The 27,541-nt window shown below is 43.7% G+C and overlaps 1 protein-coding gene across 5 annotated transcripts in view; it reads left to right on the top strand.

Moving 5' to 3' along the window:
• The window catches only part of MTUS1 (microtubule associated scaffold protein 1), a 159,324-nt gene that overhangs the window by 118,090 nt on the left and 13,693 nt on the right, over positions 1-27,541 (top strand). For 4 of the 5 annotated variants that reach the window (XM_062213423.1, XM_062213427.1, XM_062213425.1 and 1 more), the window contains 2 exons: positions 3,918-4,132; positions 13,411-13,477. In XM_062213423.1, coding sequence (XP_062069407.1) covers positions 3,918-4,132; positions 13,411-13,477 — 282 coding nt within the window. Of the gene's footprint in view, positions 1-3,917; positions 4,133-12,279; positions 12,388-13,410; positions 13,478-27,541 lie in introns of those variants that run through there. The other variant, XM_062213426.1, reaches the window with a different exon arrangement.

The raw sequence follows: 27,541 nt of genomic DNA, 5'->3' as shown, positions 1-27,541 counted from the left end.
TCTTCCTGACAGAAATCTGCATCTTTGTAGACGTTAACATTTGATTTTCAAGCCTTGCATTAAATTGGTCCTCTGCAATCAGAACATATCCTGCTAATGGTTTTAACAAGCAGAGCGTGTTATGCTAGTAAATACACGCTGCGTTATCAACATGGTAACATGTTGATCAATAGGAGAGAAGGATGTTGTTTGCTCCTAGCACGCCACTTTGGTGTAAGTAGTGAGTCCTGCAGGATTTGAGAAGACCCACGGATTTTCAGCATTATGAAGCAGCCTTAGGGCTTTGAGCATCACTGGAGATTGTTGCATCCTCTCCGGTCTTCAGCTGGGCCAGACACGAGGGGAGAGGGAAAGATGCATTAACTGGGTCATCGGCTGCTTTGCGGTACAGTTTTGTCCTGAGGGAGCACAGGATGTGGAGCGGAAGATTGAGGTCATAGCGTGCTTTTCTAGCTCCAGGTGGAGGGCAGCCTGTGTGTGTGTGCGTGTTCAAGTTTGAAGACACGTCCTTTTTAGAAGAGTCCTATGTCTATACTTCCCTTCTTAGTAGTAAACCTATTCTGAGCAGTCACTGGCAAAGCCTGCGTTTTTGAGATGCCTGTCTAGGTTCCACAAAGAGGAATTTTGAAGATTAGTTTTCTTGATGGCTAAGTATTAAAGATTTAAATGAATACTCAAAATTATTTTAACCATCCTTTAAATATAATGCTACTTACTTTTATACTTTGATGCTTAATTTAAAAAAATTTGAGAGGCAGAGTTACAGACAGGGAGAGAAAGAGACAGAGAGGTCTTCCATCCACTGGTTGGCTCCCCATATGGCCACAACTGCTGGGGCTGGGCTGATCTGAAGCTGGGAGCCAGGAGCTTCCTCTGGGTCTCCCACATGGGTGCAGGGGTCCAAGCATTTGGGCCATTTTCCACTGCTTTTCCAGGCCATTAGCAGAGAGCTAGGTCGTAAGTGGACAGCCAGGACAGGAACCAAATCAGCGCCCATGTGGAATGCTGGTGCCACACGTGGAGGCTTAGCCTACTGTGCCACAGAACTGGCACGTTGATATTTAATTTCTGAATAGATAATGCATTTGCCACATGGCTTAGGTATAGAACATGCTTTAGGACACCTTTTGGTTTGTTCCTGTTCCCCTCCCTGAAAAGATGAATGTCATTACTATTTTTATGTGTATTCTGGATAGTCTTGTTGCATGTTTATAAGCACAAGAAAAAAAAGAATCTTAAAACATTTACCTTTCAGATTTTGTAAATAATCGCAACATAACCTGTTTTTAAACTCTGATAAGTGACAAATAACTCCATGAATTACTAGAAATTCTAGAAAGAGAAACTTTATTAAGGACTCAAAAATGATAAAGCAGTGTATCATTAAGTAAATGAATTTTAAATTTAGGACTAGTAGGACATACAGCAATGACACTAGCCAGGAGAGTGCATTTGTATCTGTGGATGTTGCAGTAAATTATAGATGGCCAAAGAATTAACAGGTTTTTTGCATTTGTAAGAAGTTACATAGCACAGAGATGTTTCTATAGGTTTGCTGAAATGCATGATCACATAATAAGCTTGACTATATTAGAGGCACATTTTGTTAAGATTTGCATAAATACTGCATAGACATTTTTTGTACGTACCTCATTTCAGCTCCACACCCCCTCCACTTTCCAGAATGTGTGGGAACAGCAGTGGAGACTTGGTGTCAGAGGCCCAAGTTGTGACTTAAAGCTGTGTACACTGAGGACAGCCTCACCTTGCCTGGCCAGGGCCAGGGGGAGGCTCAGAAGAGGGAAGGTTGTGAGCAGTCCAGCACTATGTGATTATCACGATCAGTGTTACATGCAGATTTCCAAGAATGTCTAGGAAATGGCATAAAATAAAGGCATACTAATCCCCAATATTTTGACAATTTATCAAATATTTCAATTATTTCACAATATAGGAAGGGACTCTGTGATAATTTGTTCCTTTGAGACCATAACATTGTGACAGTGCTTGTTATCTTCTCCATGTGCTATCAAAGTGGTAATTATTGATAAGGAACTATTAATAGTTATTGCTAATGGAGAATAATGGATAAATACTTTCCCTCTGAAAGTATTATTGAAGCAAAATGAGTATCATGGTCATTTTAGAACTGAGAATGATCCATATTAATTCAGATATGAGATGTTTAACCATATCAAGCAACCGTAGGAAACAAGGCTTTTTCTCTGGTTTTAACTTAAAGAATATATTGAGTGGTTGTTGTTGTTAGTTCTTGCAACACTACTACTGATGCTTTTGTTTATTTTCCTTCTAGCAATCATTGTTATAACTTGCCTTTCCCTGAAAATTTTGAGATGATTATTAACTGCTTAAAGATCATCTTTGATTTGTTTGTCTCTCAGAATGTAGATGTCATAGGGAATGCCTATCAGATAAGGAAGCTGTTTTTTTTAGCTTCTGTCACTTTTTTTCTTCCTTCAGATTTAGATTTGATCTGATTATTTGGCCTGTTTATTTCAAGAAGCTTAGCAATTTCCTGTTTTTCCAATTCTGTTGGACGTTTAAAGTGACTGAACCATTGGAACAGTTTCAAAACTGAGCAAGTTTTCACTTAAAATAGAGTAATTCCCAGGGCATAGGACGTGAATAACCACTTAGCATAGCATCTTAGATGAATTTGGAGTATTAGTATTTGCCTTTTAAAAATATTGAAGTCATTATTACTCCTGAGGGAAGCTTGTGTTTGATAGAAAATAGAATAGCATAGTCAAGAAGGTGGTACCCTTAATAGGGAACTTAATGGGGCAGATGTGAGTAGAATTCAATGTTTGTGCTGATTTATTAGAGATCAGGGAGTGAGTCGTGTGCAGTGAAGGCCTTGGGTTATCAATGGAGATGAGTCATGGGATTCTTGTCTTCACAAAAGAAAGAAGTCAGGCGTGAGACAGAGCCAAGTAGCAAGGCTTTACTGGGGACAGGACATCCATCAGAATGGAAGGTACTGAGAGAGGGCCCAGTCACTCAGACTGGGGAAAGCAAGGCTGGAGGCTCAGTGGAGAGTGAGAGGCTTATAAGGGAAGGGTCCAGTTCTTTCCCACCATTTCTCTTTACCTCCTCTCCCTTCTCCTCCAGGACTAAGGGTTTGCTGAGTATAAATTAGGACATTCCTTCCCTGGTTTGGGGAGTCCTCCTGGCACTAGGCAAAGGAGCTTCCCTAGGGTGCCCACCTTGGAGGAAGGATGGAATGGTTTTATTGCTCAGTGTTATCAGGCCAAGTAACTCATCTGGTCCTGGGGAGAGAGAATTCCTATGGCAGGGAAGGGCTGGGACCACTTGGAAGGTTATCAGGGTCTGAGTAGGACTTCGAATGCAGATGTTGGGCTGCTTCCAAAATGGGCATCTGCAGATTTCTGCCAGTTCCTCAGACCCCCCCCCCCAAGCTAATTTCTAACTTCGTACCTAACAGAATGACCAGGTTGCTAGCAGGGGACCCACGAGCTGTGCAGAAGGAGAAAAAGGCACTTACCATCCAGTCACTGAGGGTTTTTTGTCAGCATGTGATCAGAACAGTGAGAGACTGATCGCAGTCCAGTTTCCTCTACCAATCCAAGTGGGAAGTTAGAAGCTATGAAATCAACATCAGTTTGCATCCATTTTTCCTTTTCCTGAGTTGATAAATCTATCTGCTTCGTGTTCATAATTCCCTGCCCCACATAATTTTGAAGTCAGAACTAAAGCCATTGTCTGTGTTTATGAATTCCAAATGTAGGGATCTTTGATTAATTCCAGTTGTCATCCATGTGCGCGCCTTACGTAAACATGACTCAAATGCACTTCTGTGGTTTTTGAACCCATGTGGTGGTGATTATAAAAATTAATGTCGCATATCTTCATGCCTGTATTAATTCCTTTCGCAGTTGAAAAGGGCAGGCAGAAAAATTCCAGAAGTTTATGCATCCAGACACAGACATCTCCAGATGCGCTGTCCACTGAGAGAACGCTTGAGTTGGCGCAATATAAAACAAAATGCGAAAACCAAAGTGGATTGATCCTGCAACTCAAGCAGCTCCTTTCCCGAGGCAATGTCAAGCTTGAAGCCCTGGCAGTTGTGATCCAGCGCCTCCTTTCCGAGGTAAGGACCCGCACCTTCTCATCACCTCCTGCAGGGTTGAGGGCAGGGAGACCCCAGGCAGGGGTTGGGCATGGGGGGAGTTGAAGAGGGATGGTACTCACACCGTTGTCCTGTGAACATGTTCAAGTTTTTGGTGGGAAGATCAGACAGGGTTCATCCAGTTATGCTGTCTTCCACTTGATACCAGAGTCAGTCCCTAGAAACATTTTCTTGAAAAAGTTGGTGCTCTGCACGGATAGGTTCCACAGCTACCCAGATTCAGCTCACCATGATGGCAAACATGTGAAGGATGGGCATTTGACCTAGCAGTTAATTTGCCTGCATCCCGTGTCAGTGTATCTGGATTCCACACCCTGCTCTGGCTCCAGCTTCTTGTTAACACACAGCCTGGGAGGCAGTGGTGATGGCTCAAGAAATTGGGTTCCTGCCATCCATGTGGGAAACCTGGATTGAACTCATGGCTCCCAGCTTGCAGGCTGTCAAGGACATTTGAGGGAATAAATCAGTGGTTAGGAGCACGCTCCGATTGTCTCTGCTCCTCGTGTCTCTACTTCTCAAAGAAATAAATTAAAATTTTGAAGAAAAAAAAAAAAACCCTGCACTTTACTGACCACATGCAGACATTTTTCTTGTCATTCTCCAGACAGTACAGTACTGCAAATATTGATGCAGCTTTAATATTGTATTAGGTATTGCATGTCATCGACAGATGATTTAAAGTGCCTAGGTCACATGCTAACCCCAGGCTATTTGATGTGAGAGACTTGAGCATCCTCAGATCATGGGATTTGTGGGAGTCCTGGAATCTGTTGTCCGCAGATACTGAGGGATGACTGTACTTCCTTTTCTCCCCCAGCAGTCTCTAGGTTAGATGCCAGCACCGAAAAGATAATTGCTGTTGTGCTCCTATATGTTCTAGACCTATATTTACATTGACATTTTTTATCCCACTTAAATTGTTGTCTAAGTGTATGTTGCTTTCCATATAACACTTAGTTTAATACTTTGAAAAATGAGATTGACTGTATTTATTGACTACATACAATGACTCCCAGAATCATTATCTGGAGATCCTTCAGAATTTCCACCCATTCTTCAAGTAATCTATGGTACAACAAAAACAAAACAGAATTTCTTTGTTTTCTTATCCTTGCCTGATAGTTCACAGGAATGTTAATTCAGGACCTGGTTAAAATTCATTGAGAAAACTAAGTTTACATGAGCATGTGCTACCGACATAGCAACCAAAACTGCAGTTATCTTGGGAAATCTGGGGTAAGAAGATAACTTGAGATTTAGAAAAAAAAAATGTACTTGATTTACTTGAGAGACAGAGCTCCCAGTCACTGATTCACTCTTCAGATATCCTTAACAGCTGAGGCTGTGCAGGGCCTACATCTGGGAGAGCAGGGAGCTCAATTCAGGTCTCCCATATGGGTGGCAGGAATCCAATTACTCAGGCCATCAGCACTGCCTCCCAGGGTCTGCAATAGTAAAAACTGAAATTCCAGAGGCAGGAATTGAACCGAGGCTCATGGAAGGATGAGGGGTGTGTTAAATGTTAGGCTAAATAGCTGCCCTTAGATATTTTTTAATCACAATTTTTTTTTTGAAGTTATTTATTTGAAAGGTAGAATTACAGAAAGGCAGAGGCAGAGAGTCATCTGCTGGTTCACTCTCCAAATGGCCACAACAGCCAGAGCTGTGCTGATCCAAAGCCAGGAACCAGGATCTTCCGGGTCTCCCATGTGGCTGCAGGGACCCAAGGATTTGGGCCATCTTCTACTGCTTTCCCAGGCCATAGCAGAGAGCTGGATCAGAAGTGGAACAGCCAAGACTCAAACCGGCCCCCACATGGGATGCCAGCCCTGCAGGAAAACTTTAATTTGATTGTTCTGTAGTTCAGTTCAATTCAACAAATTTAGGACTTCATAGTGAGACCACTGCAATATGCTTGCCTATTTAGGCAGGGCAGACAGAAGTGACTGAGACTTGATCTGTGACTTTGAGGAGCTACCAGACAGGAGGATTTTGATAAATGTGATGTTTTATATCTTTATGTGTCTGTAAAATTTGGAGGGAAAAGAGGATACATTTGCTGAGTAGTATGCTTGTTTCTCTTTAATAGGTTAAAAGGGAACTCAAGCATTGGTTTATATAAGCATGTAAGCTATATTGGAAACCATGTAATATGTTAAATATAGTGAACAATTTGTTTTTCTTATTAGACATAAATATCAACTATTTCTTTACTGCATCCAGACTCACAGCCCCATCTGTTGCTGTTTTACTTCCTTTCCCACGTGAAATCGGTCATCCAGTCCCATGAACTGTCACCCCAGTGTTGACCCTTTCATCCTGCCTGTGCCATTTCTGCTAATATCATCATCTCTCAGCCCCTGGGTACCTGTCCACCAGGTTGTGGTAGCTGCTGCTTAGCCTACTTTAGGCTTGCACTCTTTACCCTGTAATCCACCCCACGCTGTGCTAACAGCTTGTTTTTCCTAAGAAGGCATTCCAGTTGCTGATTAAATCTGCCATTGGTTTCCATTGTCTATAGCTGAACCCTCCAGTACGGTAGCCACTAGCCTAATGAAGCTATTTGTACCCAAATGTAATCAGTCTGAATTCAGATGCATGGTAAGTGCATAATGCATGTGAGTCTCAAAAACTTGGAATCAAAAAGATGGGTAAAATGTCTCAATTTTCACATTAAATATATTGAAATGATATTTTGTGCATATTTACATTAAATATATTAAAGTTCTTTTTCCTAAGCTTTTAAAGATATGGCTACTAGGAAATTTAAATTATATCCATGACTCACATTATAAATTGAGCATCTCTAATCCAAAAATCAAAAATCTGAAATATTCTAGAATCCAAAACTTCTTGAGCACAAACATGCTACAGTAGAAAACTCTACACATGTAAGTTTGTTTCAAACACAAAAGTATTAAAAATATTGCTTGAATTACCTTCAGGCTATATGTAACAAGTATATTTGAAATATGCATGAATTATGTGTTTAGAATTGGGTTCCAAATATTCCAAATCTGAAAAAAAAAAAAAATTGAAAACTCCTCTGACCCCAAGCAGTGGATGCCCAATCTCTATATTTCTTTGAGATGACTCTGTGTTATAACTTGAATTATAAAGGTGTCTGTAATTTGTCATCAGCTGCCCTTTTGAATATTACTCAGATGTTCAAGTTGCATATTTAGGAGATGGAGGAGAAGAATTTGTTTACTAAATACCAGAAATTGTTATTTACCTCATTAAATTCTCACCAAAACCACAATCAAATACAAATGTTGAACCATAGAGTTACTGAGTAACTTGAGCATCATCAGACAGCCAGCAAGTGGAGGACCGAACTTAAACCCAGACATAGGACACAGTGAACTCGCCATTTCCCATGAACCGCCTATACTTTTTCATCCTTTGTGAAATACTGTTACTAGGCTGCTGGTCTTTTCTCTAATAGTTGCATGTTCAGATCTCTTAGAGTAGCATCACATCACTACCTGCATTTAATTTACATGGGTTCACTCTACCAACAACCTAAGTAAAAAGGCAAATGAAGGCAGTGTTGCGTTCTATGTCCCTCAGAGAGCAAAGCTGCAGGAGCAGAAGTCTGCTCTTCTTCCAGCGTCCCCTTCGTCTCTGAAAACCTCTCAAGGCATGAACACTATGTGCTCTCTGCAATCCCACTGTAGGGGGGGGGGGGGGGGATACTTTTCCCCTACAGAGCCTGGTCCATCAACTCAAGCCAAACACTTTGTCAGGTATCAGTGCAGAAGCAGTAGATCCAAAACTAGCAGGGAGAATTCCTGGGATTGGATATACTGAGTGATGCTTTGTTGGTCTGCATTGTGGCCAAACTCTGAATGAATTTGCAGGATAGTTTCACAGTATATGAATTTTGCCTTACACTTAAATTTAGATCCTAATACCTATGTAATTGTGGCTCCACTGAATACAGCTCAAAACCTCCCTTTTTTAATGAAGACTTTCCTGGGCCTTCTAGCTCCATGCGCTATCCACGCTCCGATAACAGGGGTAATTACTCTTGTACTTCTCTTTCATTCTCTCCTCTATATTATAGGTATCCATTTCATTCTTGCTTCTTAGGTTAGGAGTCTCAGTGAGAGCAGGATATGCATCAAGTCCTTATAAAACCACCCCAGCATCTGTAGTGGACATACAGTGCCCACTTGTATGAACAAATGATTAGAGAGTGTGGAATCCCAGATGTAAGATGAACATAAAGTCTTATGTAAATGTTCTTTGTGCTTCTTTTTATTTTATAATCAGTCAGCAAATATTTAGTGATTGCCTAATGTGTACAGGGTACTGATATGAAACAGTTGGAAAGTAGAGAAATAACTAGGAGAAAAGTTAAGCAATTAAATTCCCTTAACCCTTTAGTTCTCCCATACCCATTATAGAAGTGTGTGTGCGCACACACATATTGCATACTACATATGTGCACTTTCTAAAAAAGATGTATTTATTTGAAATGCAGAGTTAGAGAGATCTTCCATCTGCTGGTTAACACTCCAAATGTATGCAATGGCCAGGGCTGGGCCAGGACAAAGGCAGGAGCCAGGAAATGCCATCTGGGTCTCCCACGTGGGTTGCAGGGGCCCAAGCATTTGAGCCATCTTCTGCTTTCCGAGGTGCATTAGCAGGGAGCTGGATTGGAAGTAGAGCAGCCAGAACTCAAACTGGTGTTCATATGGGATGCTGGCAATGCAAGCAGCTGTTTAACCCATTGTGCCATAATGTTGGCCCCAGATGTGTATGTGTATATTTTATGTATAAATATGTATGTGTACATACATATGTAGATATACACATACACAGGTGTATCTTTCTTGTTCTTGCTAACCTTTTCAAAATGGTTTTGGAGCATTAGATTATAGGTAAATGTAGCTGATTATAGGGAATTCTGGAAATATCACTAACCCTTTTGCTGCAAGTCTATTTAATAACTACAACTTTTCTACTTTATTGGCTATCTTATTTTATTATGTAGAAGTTCTAATGAATGTCTCAAGAAATCTGGATGTTGATGAAACATTTACTATTTTCCTCAAAAGGACATATTAATGATAGTCTTAGTTCTAATTCTTGGTTCATCCTGGCATGATTGGACAATACTCTGTACACACAGCCAAAGTGAATGGCAGTGTCAATGACAGTAATCTCTTTTCCTACACAAAAGGCCAACAGGTGGATTTCCAAACAGGACTCAGCTCCCCTCTCCTCCCCCCACAAACCGTCTTAAAACCAATTCTTCAAAGTGCCCCTAGATTATTTTCAGCGAGTGGAATCTAACCTAAAGTCGCACCTAAACAAAGGCAAATTTTGAATGACCTTAGGAGTCTATTTTAAGTAAAATTGTCTCAGAACAACAACTACCACCACACTGGAAAAATCCACAATGTGGGTGCTGGGCAGGAGAGCAGGCATAGTGCACCTCTGAGCCTTCTGACATAGTTGCTTTTCGCACATCCCCTGTGCTCATGATGCCCTTCAGTAGCTAGCAAAATCCAGGCACACTGATGGGATGACAGCCAGAGACTAAGTGCCCTCATCCCAGACTCCTAATTAAATCATGGTGAATCCATTTTCCCTGGAGCACTTCATATATTTAATGCATGAGCATAAATGCATTGTTCTATCCAGATTCCCACTTTTCCCTTTTTTTCATATTGTGAGGATTTCTGCATGTTACAATACAAAGAGAATCAAATAAACTTGTTATCTAGAATTTAAGGAGTTTATCTTCTAGGATAGAAATACTGAGCTTGGAGCAGCTGAAGAAAAAGAATCAGTAAATCAGTATCTAAGTGACAAAATGCATTTTATCATCTGTAAGTAAATGCTAAGTATACTTAAAGGACAAGCTACCAGGGACAGTAGGCAGAAACTAATACTTGGTGTGTGTCTATTATGTGATATGCATGTGGTTGGCATTTCCCGTAAGGATCATCTTTAAAGCCCATGGTTTTTCCTTTGTCCTGTACTGTTTCCCCTGAGGTGACATCATCTGCTTTGATAGATGACCACTGAGCTGGACTTGGACATTTTGGTTTTACGTAGGTCTCAAGCACTTTGAAGGTAGAGACAATGTGTTAAATTTCACAGCATTATAGCTGTGAAAAATGCTTGGTCAATAGTACTGAATAATAATTTGCCAACCAGATTCAAAAGGGTAGATGTTCCTTCCAGGCATTTAGGGGAGGTTGATGGTGTCCCATGATTGACATTTAGCATTCCCTGGGGGTTTTTATGGTGGATTGGGTTTCCAGAGAAGGTGGCATTGGCAAATGCTTGGCACACTTGATGTGATGTGGACGGTAGAGAGGCTGAGATTCTAAGCAGGAGCTGAATGAGAAGCTTTCTTTGAGTAAGGGTGTTGATATGGGTGAAGAATGTGGAACCATCACCCAACAGCCCTCACAAAGGGAAAGAGATGCTCTCCATGGTGCCTGGATGGGCTGGCGAGGATCAGGACTCAGGCATAGCGAGTACTGACACAAGCTGTGCAGTGGATTCACCTTACCTATGAAGGAAGAGCCGCCTGACTGTTGCACAGCCCGTTTGGACATAGTGAACGATGCCCTCGGGGCCCTCCTGTTGCTGTGTCCTGGACTGACAGAGGCTGGAAGATGTACATGGCTTCTGAGTATAGAGGACGTGAGTTGGAGTTGGGGTAAAAATACTCACTTGTAAATTGTGATTCCTTGTTACTCCCAGCCCCTTTCTTTAGCAAAAATCTCTGGTGACAGAAATATCTTTTTGTGACAAAACCTAACGGTCTTCGCAGAATTGTTCCTCAATGTTACACCAGCTGTAACTTTTTATTTTTTGATCTTCCCTTTGGTTTTGATAAATTTGAAAAGTGACTCTAGCCCTCTCTTCCTTAGCAACGGGGCTAGTAGGGACGTCCAAGCAAGTTCACTGCTGTGTTTTACGGTTGCATGGTGGTGTCTAGAGAAGCCATCTCTGGATCCCCTTGTCATGTGAGGAACACAACTTACCAATACTGACTTGAATCGGATGACTAAACAAACAAAATTAAGGCTTAAATTTAGGAGATTAAGAGAATTATGTAGCAGGTATACTTTTTTCCCCATTGTTATCCAGGCTGATTTTCTTCAACTTCTAATTTCTACTTGAGAAAACCAGTTACCAATTAATTTTGAAAATTTGAACTGACTTATGATTTCAGAAATAGTTAAAAGCAAGTTTACATTGCCAAGCCTTTAGGATTGCATGGGGGCCAAAATATATGCCCTGAAAAAAGTACTTCTTGAATTCTGGTCACTGTTAGTGTCCAAGAACAGTGCTAGTATTTAAAGTTAAATTCCTTGGCTCTCAATGAGAGACTAATACAAAGTAAAAGTTGTAAAATATGCAAGGCACTTTAATGTGTCTACAGGAAATGGAAGCACCATTTTGGGGGACACAAACAATTTTTGAGATTCAATGCATTGTTTTTTTTATAATGCATCTTTTCCATGGACTTTAAGTCCCTTGGTGTGATCTCCAAAGTCTAAAATCAGCACTTACGACTTTTAAAAACTCTGGTGGGCAGTGTCCTAAGCATTTCAATTAAACTTTGAGAGAAACACCACTGATTGTAAAAATGTCATTTAAAATTCTAATTCGCGACACACCCACCTTTCACCGCCCTTCACCTAGTTGGTAACTCCATTTAGTCTACGGGTTTTAAAGAACAGGTTTCCCTTTTCTATTGGTAAGCGTGATCATCTACTGACCTCAATTAGAGAGGAGAGTAAAAAGGCTCACAAATCTAAAAATAGTGCCATTATCCATGCTGAGAGGGTCCCCTTGTTCTTTCCACCCTACCAGCTGATATTTAAGTAAGTGGCAATCGATCAGTCTAATGTCTGGCTCTCGTTTTTCATAAATGAAGGTCTGTGGCTTTAAGTAATCACAGGCTGCCTGTGCCAAAGGCAGAAGCTGCAGTCTCAGCTTCCGTAGGGAGAGAGGAGTCTGAGGCATACGGTAACCTGCAGGACGGGCAGGGCGGCTGCCCGAGGGCCAATGGCGAGCCTCCTGGTAAAGCTTTGAATGTCGACAGAGCGACTGGTGGGTGGTGCAGCCACCTGTGCACTTCTTGGACAGTGCAGGGGGTTGGGGGAGTTGGAGACAGAAGCTGGAAAATGGGCTGCTCCGGCAGCAAAATGTGCCTGTATTCTCCATGTGCATCAACAAGGGTAATGAGTATTTGTTTCTAGTGCTTTTCGGGCAGGATGTCAGGGACCACGGTGGAGGTTGTCTGGAATTAGGGGGGAAGTGCTTTGAATGACAAGCAACTCTTGCCTGCAAAGGCCGGATCTCCAGATCTCTGATACTCTGATCACGCTGCCATGCGCTGGGAGCTCTGTGGTGGGTGATGCTAGCCAGGGGCGTTTTGAACAGCTTGGAAATCGTGCTTTCCCCCAGTTTCCCCCCGGTGCTAGGGAATCTACCTTCTAGGTAACTGTGTGATTATCGTGTTTGTGGAAGGCTGTGTGTGTGAGGTCGTGAGGTCGCTGTGAGTTGCAGCTCCCTTGAAAAGTCGTCAGCACTAGGTGGATCATTGCTTTTCAAATTCTGAAACAGCTGCCTGGTTTCCTTTAGTGTGTTTCTGTGACATGTCTTTAGAACTCTGGCTGATCCACAATGTAGTATTCCTTAGAAACCAGTGCTGAACAAAATTAATTTAATTTTGTCCTTAAAGAAGATGATTTTTTTTTCGCTGCTGCGTTCCAGCAAACTTTTTGTCTTCCTCTTAGAAGTAAAAGGATTGCCCTTGTAATAAAGCTGCATTATTTGTGAATATGGGACAAAGTGTGTTTAAGTGCCTATGTTTAGAACATTAAATATTTATCTTAAACTGATTAGGTCTTTATTGCCCTGGGAGGGGGAGCATGCATTCCATCTTAAGTGCAGTGTGCATTTGCAGGAAGGGTCTGTGCAGGAGCGTGGAAGACTGGCTCAGAGTCAGTATTTTTCACTGAGCCATTCAGTTCCTCAAATGAAACTTTCACTAGGACCTGAGAACAGGTTTTCTGAGCCGTAAATTTCCTTAACAACCTGGAGACGGCTGTGTTTTTCAACAACACACAGAGTTAGCCTACGTGATTCATATCTTGGCTTCTCAATTGTGGATCTCGTTTTCCTGCTGATAACAAACGTACCTGACTCAAAGGGGCCCCCTTGAAAACATTTGGTAACCCGATGTGTGTTTTCCGCAGCGGGAGGAAGCCCTGAAACAACACAAAACCCTATCTCAAGAACTCGTGAACCTCCGGGGAGAGCTCGGTAAGCGCTTTTCCTTGTTCCCTTTCTTTGGGGTGAGGGGCAAGTGGAAGGTTGTTGGCTTTGCCGCCTGCACTGTGGCTGGCTGCTGGGCGCCGGGCACTCCCACCCTCTGGTATCCTTACTGTCCGCATTTCTCTTCCATCTTGGCTGCGTGGCCTCTAGTTCACAGACTTCCCGGCACTGATTTAAGCCCAGCCGAGAGAGCTTCCGATGACCAAAACATTTCTCTTGCTGAAGGGACAGGATGCTTTCTGTTAATGGCATGAATTCCTGTTAAAAATTTCCATCATACATTTTTTTTTCTGAACTACTTTTCATTTAAGGAGTAGTGAGAAAATGCCCTGCCTGCGAACAGTGAGTATGTGACACTTCTGAGGGCTGGGTTATGAGTGGTGAGTGTAGAGCTCAAAGCACGCTGCCTCTTAGCACAGCCTGTCTGAGGAAAGAATCTTCTAGACTAATATTAAAATGAGGATAGGCCTGATGCTAGGTAAGAGCCTAGCTCCACAGAGGGCCCCGGGCTGTGGCACTCACCCCTCGGTGCTGGTGTTCACCGGCCTAGACCCTTGTAGCTCCAGGAACAGACAGCACGGCCTTTTCTATGTCAACTACTGTGTTGGAGGGGACTCACTGTCTCAGGGTCCCCCTGTCTGCCTAGGGGTTTGGCTTCCTGCTTTAGCTTCAGCCAGACGTGGGGTTGGTGGTCAGAGCCAAAGCCCGTCTTCTGCACACGCAGAGAGGCTGCTCGGGAGGTGTGCATGGGTTTGTGTGCAAGCCTTGCGAAGGGAACGGTCAGGGAACTGATTTGTGTTCATCCCCTCCTAGGAGAAACTGCTACTTTTTCTTTGGACAAAACCAAGAGTTTGAGCATTGCCAGTTTCATTTGCTGGACTTGTACACTCCCTCCCCAACCCGGGGCAAAGAGCAAAGGGTGGCCAATGTGGAGGCAAGACTTCCTGCATTCCTCTTCTCTCTTCACCTCCCAGAGGCCAAACTCCAGGCTGCCCGGCCAAGACATCAGTGCTTGACCAAGTGTCAGGCCCTGGAAATGAAGGACCCTTTATGGGAAAGTAATTTGAAGGCAGATGAAACCTCAGAACCCCCGAAGACTTGCAAGACCTAGACAGGCAGTTCAAGGAAACCGCAGCCGAGAGAGGCTAGCTCTCCCAAACCTTGCAGGCCTCGTGCCAGGTCACCTGACTGCTGCTGTCCTTTTGATGACCCAGATGACCAATATAATTTGCTCTGTGCTGGGTCTTAAGTAATGCAATGGATGTGGAGTTGGGAGATCTGGAAACAAGTCCTTTAGTGTGTCCCAGAGTTCATTATGGCCCCTGGAGTGGAGCTAAGTCTCCGTACTGTTTCACGTTTCAGCTCCTCACCCAGGACAAGCGAGGAGGGAGACTTGGAACACTGTGCTCATTCACTCGGCTTGAATGGGGGATCCTCTTGTCGCCTTTTGGTGGATAACACAATTAAGCGATTTAAGTTGGGACCCAGCTTTCTGGCACCTCCAGTTAGAGTGACAGGAGAGAGCGTACCAGTCTGTACCCACTCTCAGCTTTCTGTCTGTGATAAGGGGAGCCTGCCCTGCCCTGGTATTCTTTATCTGGGGCTGTCAGAGCGCCAAGATGCGGTGGGTGGCCTGGCCTTACCCCACCGTATCCCAGGGCTGGACTGTCAGGGAATGCATTTTGGAGAAGATGTTGCTCTTTCGGGGAAGAGAAGAGAAACCCTTCAACAGTGCAGATGAGACAGTCCGGGAAGAATGCGCTCACCAGTGCCAGTGGAATTATTCATTTTAGCATGAGCCAGCATGGAAAAACATAGGTTTTTGCAGCAATGATTAAAATTCAGTTTTGTTTGAGGCAGTAGGGCAAAGTGCTGGCTTGTCTCATTACCTGGGTTCAGATCCTGGGGGAGAACTTGGAGGAAATCATGTCCATCTTGGTTTCATTCTGTGTAGCGTGGCAGGAGTAGCCCAGTGTCTATCCTGGGGTGGCCCTGAGGATCACGTAGGGGGTCCTTGTAAAATGTCTGGCACCGAGTATCGAGTAGCAGGTATCACAGGCAACTCGGTGGAGGGAAGGGGAGACCAATAGCTGCCACCATCAGCATCCACCTTTTCCCTTCCGAACCATGGGAGGTCAGTGATGTCACCTCCCAGTGTGCAGTTTCTCTTTGCCTTCTCTATGAATATGGAGATGAGGTTCCCAAACTGAGAACTGCTGAGAATTAAGGACAAGTCATGAACCCAGGAATGGTGTGCTTTTGACCTTCAGAACCTAACCACCTCCAGCTGTGCAGGGCATTGCCTGCCTTTCCCACTGTCATCTCACCTGTTCTCTGACTAACGTCCTCTAGTGTCAGTTGAAACCAGCCTACCTTGGTTGTGCCATCTGAGCCATGCCCTCCCCGTGGAACCACTTGGGTTTGCTTCCTCAAGTTTTCAGCAAACTCCCAGTCTCTTCAACAAAACCGTGAGGTTCCCTTGCCCCTGATCCCTTAATTTGTATTGGCTGTATCTGATGTTTGCCTATTATCAGATAGAAAGTCTCTAGCTGCAGAGATTTCTCCAGCTTCCTGCAGAGAAAAAAGAATTTAATATGCTTTCCATTTCCATGAGTAATCAATAAATATTTGTGGCAGAGGAGCTTTTAGCGTTCCTTTTAAGAACAATGTATGAGGTGCTGGCGCTGTGGCGTAGCAGGTAAAGCCACCACCTGCAGTGCCAGCATCCCGTATGGGCACCGGTTTGAGTCCCGCCTGTTCCACTTCCGATCCAGCTCTCTGCTGTGGCCTGGGAAAGCAGTAGAAGATGGTCCAAGTGCTTGGGCCCCTGCACCCACGTGGGAGACCTGGAAGAAGCTCCTGGCTTCGGATTGGCACAACTTAAGCCATTGTGGCCAACTGGGGAGTAAACCAGCAGATGGAAGACTTCTCTCTCTTTTTGCCTCTCCTTCTCTCTGTGTAACTCTTTCACATAAATAAATAAATCTTTTTTAAAAAACCACAATGTATGAAAATTAAGTGAGGGAGCCAGTGCTGTGGCATAGCAGATAAAGCTGCTGCCTTAAATGCTGGCATCCCGTTTGGGCGCTGGTTTGAGTCCCGGCTGCTCTACTTCTGACCCAGCTCCCTGCTGGTGCCCCTGGGAAAACAGCAGAAGGTGGCTGAAGTACTTGGCTCCCTGCACCCATGTGAGAGACCTGGAGGAAGATCTTGGCTCTGCTTTGGATTGGCCTAACTCCAGCCATTGTGGCCATTTGGGGAGTGAACCAGCAGATGGAAGACCTCTGTCTCTGCCTCCATCTGTCTGTCTGTCTGTCTCTCTCTCTAACTCTGCCTTTCAAATAAATAAATAAAATAAACCTTAAAAAAAAGAGAAGAAAATTAAGAGAATAGTCCATAGCTCTGGTACTCTGACAAAACATTTTATAGTTGCACTATCCCTTGTCTTAGATTATATGTCTGTATCCCATTTAAGGCTCTAACTGTTAAGGTGTATTTTACATACAAGGGCATGTTTATGATTCCACTGGTTTTGACAAATGTACATACAGTTATAACCTGTGCCTTTATCAAAGCTTGGAAATTTTCTGTGACCTCAGAAAATTCTTTCGTGCACTTTCCTGTCAATTCCCCCAGAAGCAAAACACTGGCCTGATTTTTAGCACCACAGTTTTTGTCTAATCTAGAATTCTGTATCAGTGGAAATAAGCAAGGAGTCTTCCAAAAGTTCATGGAAAATATGTTATGGAAAAAGCTGCATGGTTTTCAAAAACTTCTTTCACCAAAAACATCTATCTATTTTTCCACAAACTTTTTCTACATTTATTTATTTATTTTTTCATTTATTTTGAAGCTCAGAGTGAGAGAGGAAGAGACAGCGAGATCTTCCGCCTGTTGATTCATTCCCCATAAGGCTGCAACAGCCAGCACTAGACCAGGCTGATGCCAGGAGCTTCATCCAGGTCTTCCCACATGGGTGACAGGGGCCCAAACACTTGGGCCATCTTCTGCTGCTTTTCCCAGGCTATTATCAAGTAGTTGGGTTGGTAATGGAGCAGCCTGGACACAAACCAGTGCCTAAATGGGCTGTTGGTGTCACAGGTGGTTGCTTTACCTGCTGTGCCACAACACTGGCACCTATAAACTTCTTAAAGTCCCCTTGTATGATAGTTTCCTTTTGGTGGCTGGTTTCTTTCCCACAGCATGAAGTTTCTGCGACTCACCCACGTTGTTGTGTGTATCATCCAATCTGTTTAACTTAATAGTTGAGCAGTTTTCCTTGTTGCCACATAGTCTGTAATGGCCATGTTTAATGACTCTGGGAGTGGATGTACCACAGTTTCACCTGTCCTTAAATAGTCATCGTCAGCTGTTTTCTCATCCGTTCCCATGCCTTCAGCCACTACCTGAAGTCTTTTGCTTTGCTTCCTAAGCTGCAGGTGCATTCCCAGTGAGGGGCTGTCTCCAGGTGAGCCAACCCATGTACTTGGGCTTTCCTGGCTGCTCAGCTCCTTGCAGCCTGAACACTCTGCAGTGTCTCTGATTCAAACCTGCTCCTCTCAGAGTGCATTTCCTGGGTTATGTGCTGGCGTCTTCATTCACTGACCATGCAGGCTAACAGCTGAAGGCACATTCGTTCTTTCTGCTCTCCTCCACCTGCCTAGCAGTCTGTGCCCTCAATATCAGATCTGTGCCTTCTCAGCATTCGGGCTGCTCCTGTTCTGACTTAAGCCCCATACGTTCTCACCTGCAAGACAGTGCAGTGACGACCCAGCACATCACCTTGCTTCCAGGCCTGCCCATCTCCTCTCCAACTGCTCCTGGGACTGTCGTGATACTACGTCTGACACGTATCCTCTGCTGGACATTTTTAGCAAATGTAAATGACTCTATTTTGGCTTTGGGGGAAAGTCCAGACACACTAAAATGCACCTTCTGTGATCTGGCCGACCAAGACCTCGCAGTCCGACATCCTGTCTCCATGCTCTCTCTCCTTTCTTCACACCTTCCTTCCTGCCCACAGACCCTAGCTGTGCGCTCATTTGGACCTCTCTCTGCATCTTTTGCACATGCGGTCCCTTCTGCATGAACTGTTTTCTCATTTTCCCACTGCTTTCCTATTTTTGACTCTGAAAGGTGTTAGCATTTACTGTCTAAATTCTAGCTAAAATCCATTGTCTTCAGTTGATTTTCACCCAAATCTTTCAAGCAGATTAATTGCATGGTCTCTCGTATCCTTCAAGACACTTGGTACACACTGATAAAGTCATGTGTTTTCAGGCCTCTTCTTGCCGTCCAGAGTTATGATGTCTTCAAGGCAAGGTCAATATCACCTTCACCTTGTGCCTGGCGCTTACCAGATTCCTAGTTAGACTCAGTGAATGCTTACTTAGACTGCTGAGCTGGTAACTAGGTAGAAGTGGTTTTCTCCCAATGATTTCCTTTGTTTAAAAACAACATTTCTGTCTTTGGGAATGAATAGTAAAGGTTAACTTTCATTCTCTTAGAAACATTTTATGTTAATGTTAATCCACGGGTGATTTTGAAAGTGGCAGCCTTTGTGGTAGATAACAATTGACTTTAATGGTCTACATCCACAGCGAACATCTCACTTCTGAGACAGGAGTGTCAATGTGTCACTCTGACATTCTGATTCTTTTTAGAGTCAAATTGAATAAGAAACAGGTGTAACAGATAGCTAGAATTATAATTTTTGGGATTCCTGTTGCTTTTTTCTTTTTCCTTTTTTTTTTTTAACTAAACTAATGAAGAAAAAGTGTTTCGTATTTCAATATTATCTTTTAGCCATAAGAATTAGTAGATAATTCACTTTTTTATACATTAGTCCTAATTGTTCTTATTTCATGAAATAAGTGAGATTTTTTTTTACCCTCAATTCACTAAAAATTTCTGGAATTCCCATAATAATTACGTAAAGGACTAGTTGATTTTGCCCTCTGTGTAAAAATTATGAGTTTAAGAGTAACATTTATTGGGTGCCTACTCGATCCTAACAAGCAGTGTTCCATGCTTAGTAGTTTCCATGTTATAAAATGAAAGATAAAAGAAATTGAAGCTCAGGGGTTAAGTCACTTTCCCGAGGTCAAATGACTTCAAAGCAAAGAGCTTGGACAAGAATCCAAGATGTCCAGACGAGCAAACCCTTGCTAACCACGACAGGGAAGCTTGATGTAACTTTTAAAAACATTGGCAACTCATCTGAAATAAATACTAGCTCACATTGATGATGGGAATGTTTTTCTTCAAATCAAGTTCAAGAAGTACAATAGTGTTAGATTAAAATATATCTTATCTACTAAAAAAAAAAAAAAGTCACCTGCCAAAAATAGTATGTTGTTGAAGGCAGTATACAGATAGGGTATCCAAGCAACACCTAGCTAGCGTCTGTGAACTTCAGACTACCTCACACCTTATGGAATGTGTTAATTATTTCACTGTTGTGATTTTGTCTAGAGTTCTCATGTAAGCAGGCTGCATATTGAAAGTGATTGTAAAACTCTCTGTATTTAAGTCACTTTTGAATTGCAGAATTCTGGAAGTGATTTTTTGAAGTAGGCATTAATAAAAAAATCTATTGGTTTTTTTTAATCACACTAAGTTAATTGAGTATGGAATAATGACTCCCTCAAACTTGGCTCATCCTCTTCCTATCCATGTCTGTCCTAAATTTCGAGTTTGCTTGGCTGTACTTTAAGTAAAAAGTCATATTTTTCCCCTACAGAGATGCAAAATATTACTGATGATGTCTGTTTTTGAAAGCCCATTGAGTAATATTCCTTGTCCTTACTCCAGAATCTCAAGTATTGATAGGTTATTATTTCTAATTTAATAGCATTCGTCTAGAACAGGGGTTGCCAAACCACTTCATTGTGTATTAAGACAGACAGAGTAAAAATGCAGACTCTGGGTTCTCAAAACCAGGGCCTCTGACTCAGTTGGCTTAGGGAAGAGCCCAGGAATCTGCACTGTTAATGACCATCCAGGTGATACTGATGCAGGTGTTCCTGGGCCCACTCTGGGACACCACATTAGCTGTCCAGAATATTGTTTCATCCATATGAATTAGAAACATCAAGGACTCATAGTGAGAGTAATATCAAATAGCCCCAGCTAATTTGAATCCATTCTTGTAAACTGGCTTCCGAATTTTTCTTTTAAAGCTTTATTTTATTTATTTGAAAGAGTTACACAGAGAGAGAAGGAGAGACAGAGAGAGTGGTCTTCCATCCGCTGGTTCACTCCCCAGATGGCCCCAATGGCTGGAGCTGCACTGATCCAAAGCCAGGAGTTTCTTTCGGGTCTCCCATGTGGATGCAGGGGCCCGAGGACTTGGGCCATCTTCTACTGCTTTCCCAGGCCACAGCAGAGAGCTGGACTGGAAGAGGAGCAGCTGGGACTAGAACCAGCATCCATATGGGATGCTGGCGTTTCAAGCCAGGGCGTTAACCCACTGAGCCACAGCGCAGGCCCCAACACTGCTTGTTTCTGCAGTCCTTTCAGTGGTGCTTTCACCAAAGAATTAAGCCCCAGTGCCCCAAGGCATCCATCCAGCGTGCCTGTGAATTCGTTCCTCTCTCATACACCTCCGACTGGGAACACAGCCAGTCAGATCTTGTCTGGTCATCTCTGCTTTTGGAGCGCAGGGGGCTTGAGTTCCAGCTCCAGTTGGGCCTTTTCATAAAGTATGCGCTGAATTTTAAGAAGGTAGGGTGGGATGATTTTTTTTTTTTAATCTTTTTTTTTTTTTTGACAGGCAGAGTGGATAGTGAGAGAGAGAGACAGAGAGGAAGGTCTTCCTTTTTGCCATTGGTTCACCCTCCAATGGCCGCTGCGGCCGGCGCATCACGCTGATCCAAAGCTTGGAGCCAGGTGCTTCTCCTGGTCTCCCATGCGGGTGCAGGGCCCAAGCACTTGGGTCATCCTCCACTGCCTTCCCGGGCCATAGCAGAGAGCTGTCCTGGAAGAGGGGCAACCGGGATAGAATCCGGCGCCCCAACCGGGACTAGAACCCGGTGTGCTGGCGCCGCAAGGCGGAGGATTAGCCTGTTAAGCCATGGCGCCGGCCTGGGTGGGATGATTTATGGGAGAATTGATTCAGTAGTGCAGGCATTTTGAAAAAGTCTCTGAAATATGTTAGCATTGGTGGAAGACTGAAATTGGTTCATGTAGGTTCAGTGATGCGATGCCCAAGGGCAAGCGGAGATCCATTTCCAGCTAATTTTGAAATTCCAGAAAAGAACCTTGTCTGTCATACGACTGCCACATGTCTTGGCCATGTGAAAAAGCACCTACAGGGAAGCAAAACCCAGAGCTCTTACGGGTAGTGATCACTCAGCAGCCAGCATGTGAAGACTCACTGTACAAAGCATAATAACTCTATTTCTCTCCATTGTCACCAAACTACAAGGTTGGCAGGAGAGGCCCTTCAAAATGTTTGTGGAAAATGCATGTTTTCCCGCTCGCTCTCTGAAGTACTCTTGTGTTTATCCATGCCTCAGGACACTGAAGCCCAGAAAGTTGGAAATGCCTATCTGTGGATAGCCATGGTCCCCAGTTCTTGTTTCTCTCCTATAGGCTACTGCCTTTCCACAAAGTACTAATGTATTTTTTTAATGTCTTCTTGGTTACTTTTTATCAGTGCTATTACTATCTTTAATTTTATGTCTTTTTTATTTTATTTGAATGGCAGAAATAGACAGGAGAAATCTCCCATCATCCAAATGCCTACATCAGCTAGGGCTGGAGTGGTTCAGAGCCAGGAGCCAGGAGTTCACTCTGAGTTTTCCACATGGGTGATGGCGACTCACCTGCCATCTGCTGCTGCCTTCCATGGTACACATTAGCAAGAAGCTGGAATCAGGAGTGGAGCAGGACTTGAACCTTGGCACTGTGATGTGGGATGGGAGTGGCCCACACAGCAGCTTAGCTTCTGCTCCAGGTGCCTGCCCTGTTAATACCTCTAATCTTAATACAGATTAGACCTTGCTTTATAAAGGTCACCAATCTAGTCACTTGCCCTAAAACTGCAATATGAGAAAATCTCTCCTCGTAGAAGATTATGGCAGTACTACAGTATTACAGTACTACAGTAGAAGCTTGTCCTCATTCAAGGTTCTGGGAGTGGGGTGCAGAAGTAAGACAGGAACATTATGTTTGCCCTGAGAAATGGATTGGGGGCCTGTGCTGTTGAAGAAGGGTGGAAGGAGCAGGTGGCTGGCTTCCTGGTGCCCAGAGAGAGATGGAGGGAGGAGCCCAAAGTGAGCAAGCAGGGCTGGACACAGGAGGTCACTTCCCTCATGCACAGTGCAGAGTGGGGGACTCTGGGAGAATAGGGTAGCTCTCCACAGAAGGCTTCCAGAAGCATCTGGGAGGGTAGGTGCAGCTGGGGAGTGGAGTCACCTTAAGTCCTGCTTGTCTTGTCTTTACGTCATCATCTCTTGTATGGCACCTCAAGAAATTTCCCGACTTTCCATGTGACCCTGCCACCCAGTTTTATTTTTCCTATCCTTTGTTATATTTTAGGACTGATTTTTTTAAGATTTCCTGAAAGGAAAATCCTATTGCATATACTGTCATGAACAATAGTAGGAGGTGTATGTTTATGTTGCTTGAATACTAGATGAGCAATGCTTCTTTTTAACTGTTACGTTCTATTACCGGAACTCCAAACAAGTCTTTGAAACACATTTGAATTGATGGACTGTTAAGAGGTTAATAATAAGGACAGTCATATTTACCCCACACAGGGTGGGCACAGGGCCAGGCATTGCTCATGTGGCATTTTATTTAATCCTATAGGGGGAGGCACTAATGCTTCCTTTTTAAATATGAGAAAATACAGGCTTAGAAAGCTTACATAATTTGCTCAGTCCTGTAGTAGGTAAATGGTGTGGTTGAGATCTGTACCAAAGGATTCTGGCTCTGTTCTATTAAGATATTTATTTACGTTCCTCAAGGGTTAAAATACTTGTTGTCTCAGAGGGAAGCATGCTGTGCAGATACAAACATTAAGAAAGCTCTGCATTATTTCAGAAGAATAGAAACAAAGAATATTAACGATCTCGGGTCATGGCCGTGTTTTTCCCCTGTAAATGTACATTTAGCAGTCAGCAAAGGGAAATTAGCCTCTCTGAGATGGCAGTAATAAACATCTGCCTCACCCCCGTGAGAGGACCACCGAGGACTGATGAAGTAATGGCTGCCCCTCCGCTCCCCAGAGACCACCGCTGAAGGGCCTGGGACGTATCCAGGAGATTGTATTTGACTGTGGCATTGAGCTTTCTCTAGATGTCATCCAAGTAATTATTTGAGAAGCAAAACTAAAGTACCTCGTCACTTCCTTTGAAATGGTTTTTTTCCTGGCACAAATAGTAGAGATTTGCTTGTTCCATCTTTGGCCTCGAATTATTCTCAGGACCATGTTATTTTAGGGTACAAACACTGTTCATCTTTAATGTGACTATACATTTTAGGGATGATTTAGTAAATGAGTTTGTTTGTGGGTTTTCTTTAAGATTGATTGATTGATTGATTTGAAAGCTAGAATTACAGAGAGACAGGAAGATCTTCTATCAGCTGGTTCACTCCCCAAATGGCCACAATTACCAGGGCTGGGCCAGGTCTAAGCAAGGAGCCAGGAGCTTCCTCCAGGTTTCCCACGTCGGTGCAGGGGCCCAAGCACTGAGGCTATCTTCCACCTTTCCTGGCTCATTAGTAGGGAGCTGGATGGGAAGTGGAGTAACCAGGGCTTGAACTAGCAAACATATGGGATGCCGGTGCCACAGTCAGTGGCTCAACTTCTTGTGCCACATCACTGCCCCTTCTCTCTCTCCCTCTTTTTTTTTTTTTTTAACTCATAAACGTGTATTTCTAATTTTAAGGTAATTACTGGAGATACTTTTTTTTTTTTTTTTTTTGACAGGCAGAGTGGACAGTGAGAGAGAGAGACAGAGAGAAAGGTCTTCCTTTTTGCCGTTGGTTCACCCTCCAATGGCTGCCGCACCGCGCCGATCCGATGGCAGGAGCCAGGTGCTTCTCCTGGTCTCCCATGGGGTGCAGGGCCCAAGGACTTGGGCCATCCTCCACTGCACTCCCTGGCCACAGCAGAGAGCTGGCCTGGAAGAGGGGCAACCGGGACAGGATCGGTGCCCGGACCGGGACTAGAACCCGGGGAGCCAGCACCGCAAGGCGGAGGATTAGCCTAGTGAGCCGCGGCGCCGGCTTGGAGATACTTTTGTGTTTTATAAGTGTGCATATAAAAGTTCTAATCCAACTGCTCTTTAACAGGTGGTGGGCTTTTGGGGGCTTAATTAAACATGCATAACTATGTACAATCAACTAATGGAATGATTAGGATGCAAGGACCAAAAGACCCCTGTGTCTCTAATTAGGGTGTGGATTTTGCATTCCTGTGATAACATCTTCAGAATGCCTGCGCCTTTCCCTGTGGGAAGACTCCTTGCTTTTACAGATTCTGAAAGATTTTATGTCTGGTTTAGCTTTGCAGGATGTCTGACTAATTGAAAGTGAGTGGATTTGTGGATTTAGCAAGAAGAGAGTAGACTGAGGATGAGGGGGCTGGAGAGAGCAAGCACAGGGGATGTGATAAATCTCTTCCATTGCCACAGTAAGAATCAGGGAAGGTTCATGTCCTGAAATCATGGGGTGACATCCTCCCATGCACCAATACACACCGCACCCCAGCAGACAAGGAGCAGCTGAGAACCCTAACCCGGCATTCACACGGGCATCCTTTCAAAACCCCTGCATGAATCTTTATGCCAAATATTTCTTTAAGCGCCCTGGCCAGTTAAGTCCAACTAAAGCCGCTTGTGTGAGTGATAATTGCAGCCCAGCTGTTCTGCACACTGCACACCCGGCGGTAAACGGAGCAAAGGTCTGTGCACAGCTGCAGGCTGAGGTCACCGCCTGGGGCCGCACGCTGGACTGCTGGGATAACAGCAGCCAAGCAGCTGCTCCCCGAGCTGACCCGTTTCCTCCTTTGCCTTGGCCATTCCTTCCCATCGTCCTCCCTTCACCTCGTCCACAGTGGCCAACAGAATCCCACACTCTTGAGGCTTGTTTTCTTTTTTAAACAGAGGAAGCAGCTCTGTCCGGTGAATAATGTGAAAGCGTTTCTGCATATCCCATGTGGTTTTAAAGTCTGGTGCACCATAATTATACGTTCAAACCGACAGCAGTTTGATGATAAGCAGATGGGTTAAAATCCAGCAGGTAAAGCCTGCTGTTAGCTGCTTCTTAGAAGTTCCTGTAGCCCAAGCCATGAAGACCATCTCTTTCAGTCTATTTCTGAGTCGTGGGGCTCACTTAGATGCTTCTGTCTCTGATAGGCGCTTTCAGATGGGCTCAGATCGTTTTATTAGTTTGTTGTTGTTGTTAAACTTTGCTGATATCCAGAATTCCAAGGGAAGTAAAACACACTACATGAAACCAAGATTTCTCTCATGAGAAAGCTGTCATCATTGAATGCTCGCAAAGCATTATTTTATTGCCTACTTTCATATAAACTTGTAATATGGGGTTCCCACAAGGAACCTCCAGAGAAAGCTCATAGCCCTATCATTTCATTTATAGACATTGGAAAGTTGGTTGGCAGGAGCTTGTGTGCTCATTTGACGAACGTTAGACTTCTTGAATCTTTTTTGTTCTCCTTCGATAAATAGTATAATAAAAGGAAAAGTGTGAAGTGGGTGTTCTTTAGCAAACAGAATGATCAATATCGTTTACTAAATTCTTCTAAGGGAAAAACTCTGAATAGTCAGTCTCTGAGGACTGAGTTGTCAATGGTATCCCCTGTGATGGTTCTGTGATTAGACTTTCCTCATTCTTCTTGAGTTTTATCTCCAGTGTTTGTGGTCTGTGGATTTTCTAGTCCCCAGAGCACTCTCAGACGTATGCTCCTGCTGGAATAGGATTTTCAACCTCAACTCCAGAATTTTGTTTGTCAAACGACTCAATTTAAAATTTTGCTGACCAAATCTAAATTACAATGGTGTATCACCTCCGACCCGACCTGTGAGTAGCTGTTTTATGTATTTGAAAAAATAAAGCAGGTTCTCACAAGGGTGTGGGGAAACTGGAGCCCTCATGTGCTGCTTGAGGTACAGCCACTATGGAAAACAATATGGTAATCGCTCCAATAATTGAAAATAGAGTGAGTGTGTGATCCAACAATTCCACTTCTAGGTGTATACAGCAAATGACTGAAAGTGGAGACACAGGAGATATTTGTACATCCGTTCACAGCAACGTGATTCACCATAACGAAATGGTGGAAGCAACCCAAGTATCCATTGAGAGAGAAGTGGAGAAATAAAATGTGTTGGGTACATATAACAGAATATTATTCAGACTGAAAAAGGAAGGAAATTAAGACACATGCTGTGACATGAATGAGCCTTGATGACATTTTGCTAAATGAAATAAGCAGTCGCCGAAGAACGGTGCTGTCCTAGGCCAGTTACGTGAGCTGTCAGGAGGAATCAATTGAACAGAGAGAGGAAATAAGAAGGTAGCTGCCAGAGGCCTGCTGTTTAACCGTATGGAACCTCAGTGTGGGGAGGATGTTCTGGAGATGTGGCGGTGATGGCAGCCTAACAATCTTAATGTTAGTGGTGTCACTGAATTGTACACTTAAAGATCGTTAAAATGGGAGACTTTGCTCTATTTTACCACAATGCAAATATTTTTCGACCAAACTTCTGAACCACTGTGACTGCGTGGCACTCACTGGACCCCTCAGTCCTGCCAGCAGTGCTTCCTCTCATGTGTGTCTGTCTTCTCAGTCACATGGTGAGCTTCCCAAGGGCAGGTCTGTCTTGAAGCTCACCAGCCCCTGGCACAAGAGGCAGCTTGGTGGATGGAGAGGGGCATAGGCTTTGCGTGCCGACGGAATCACGATCCAAATGATTTACCAAACTCACCACTTACTAGCTCTGTGCCTGTGGGAAAATTATGTACCACCTCTGTGTTGGCTACCCCCCTCTGTGTCGGCTACCTGCTCTGTGTTGT

This window comes from Lepus europaeus, chromosome 16 (genome assembly GCF_033115175.1).
Source record: "Lepus europaeus isolate LE1 chromosome 16, mLepTim1.pri, whole genome shotgun sequence".
NCBI lineage: Eukaryota > Metazoa > Chordata > Mammalia > Lagomorpha > Leporidae > Lepus > Lepus europaeus.
The sequence above is the reverse complement of the archived record's forward strand: the minus strand, read 5'-3'. Positions and strand labels throughout refer to the sequence as shown.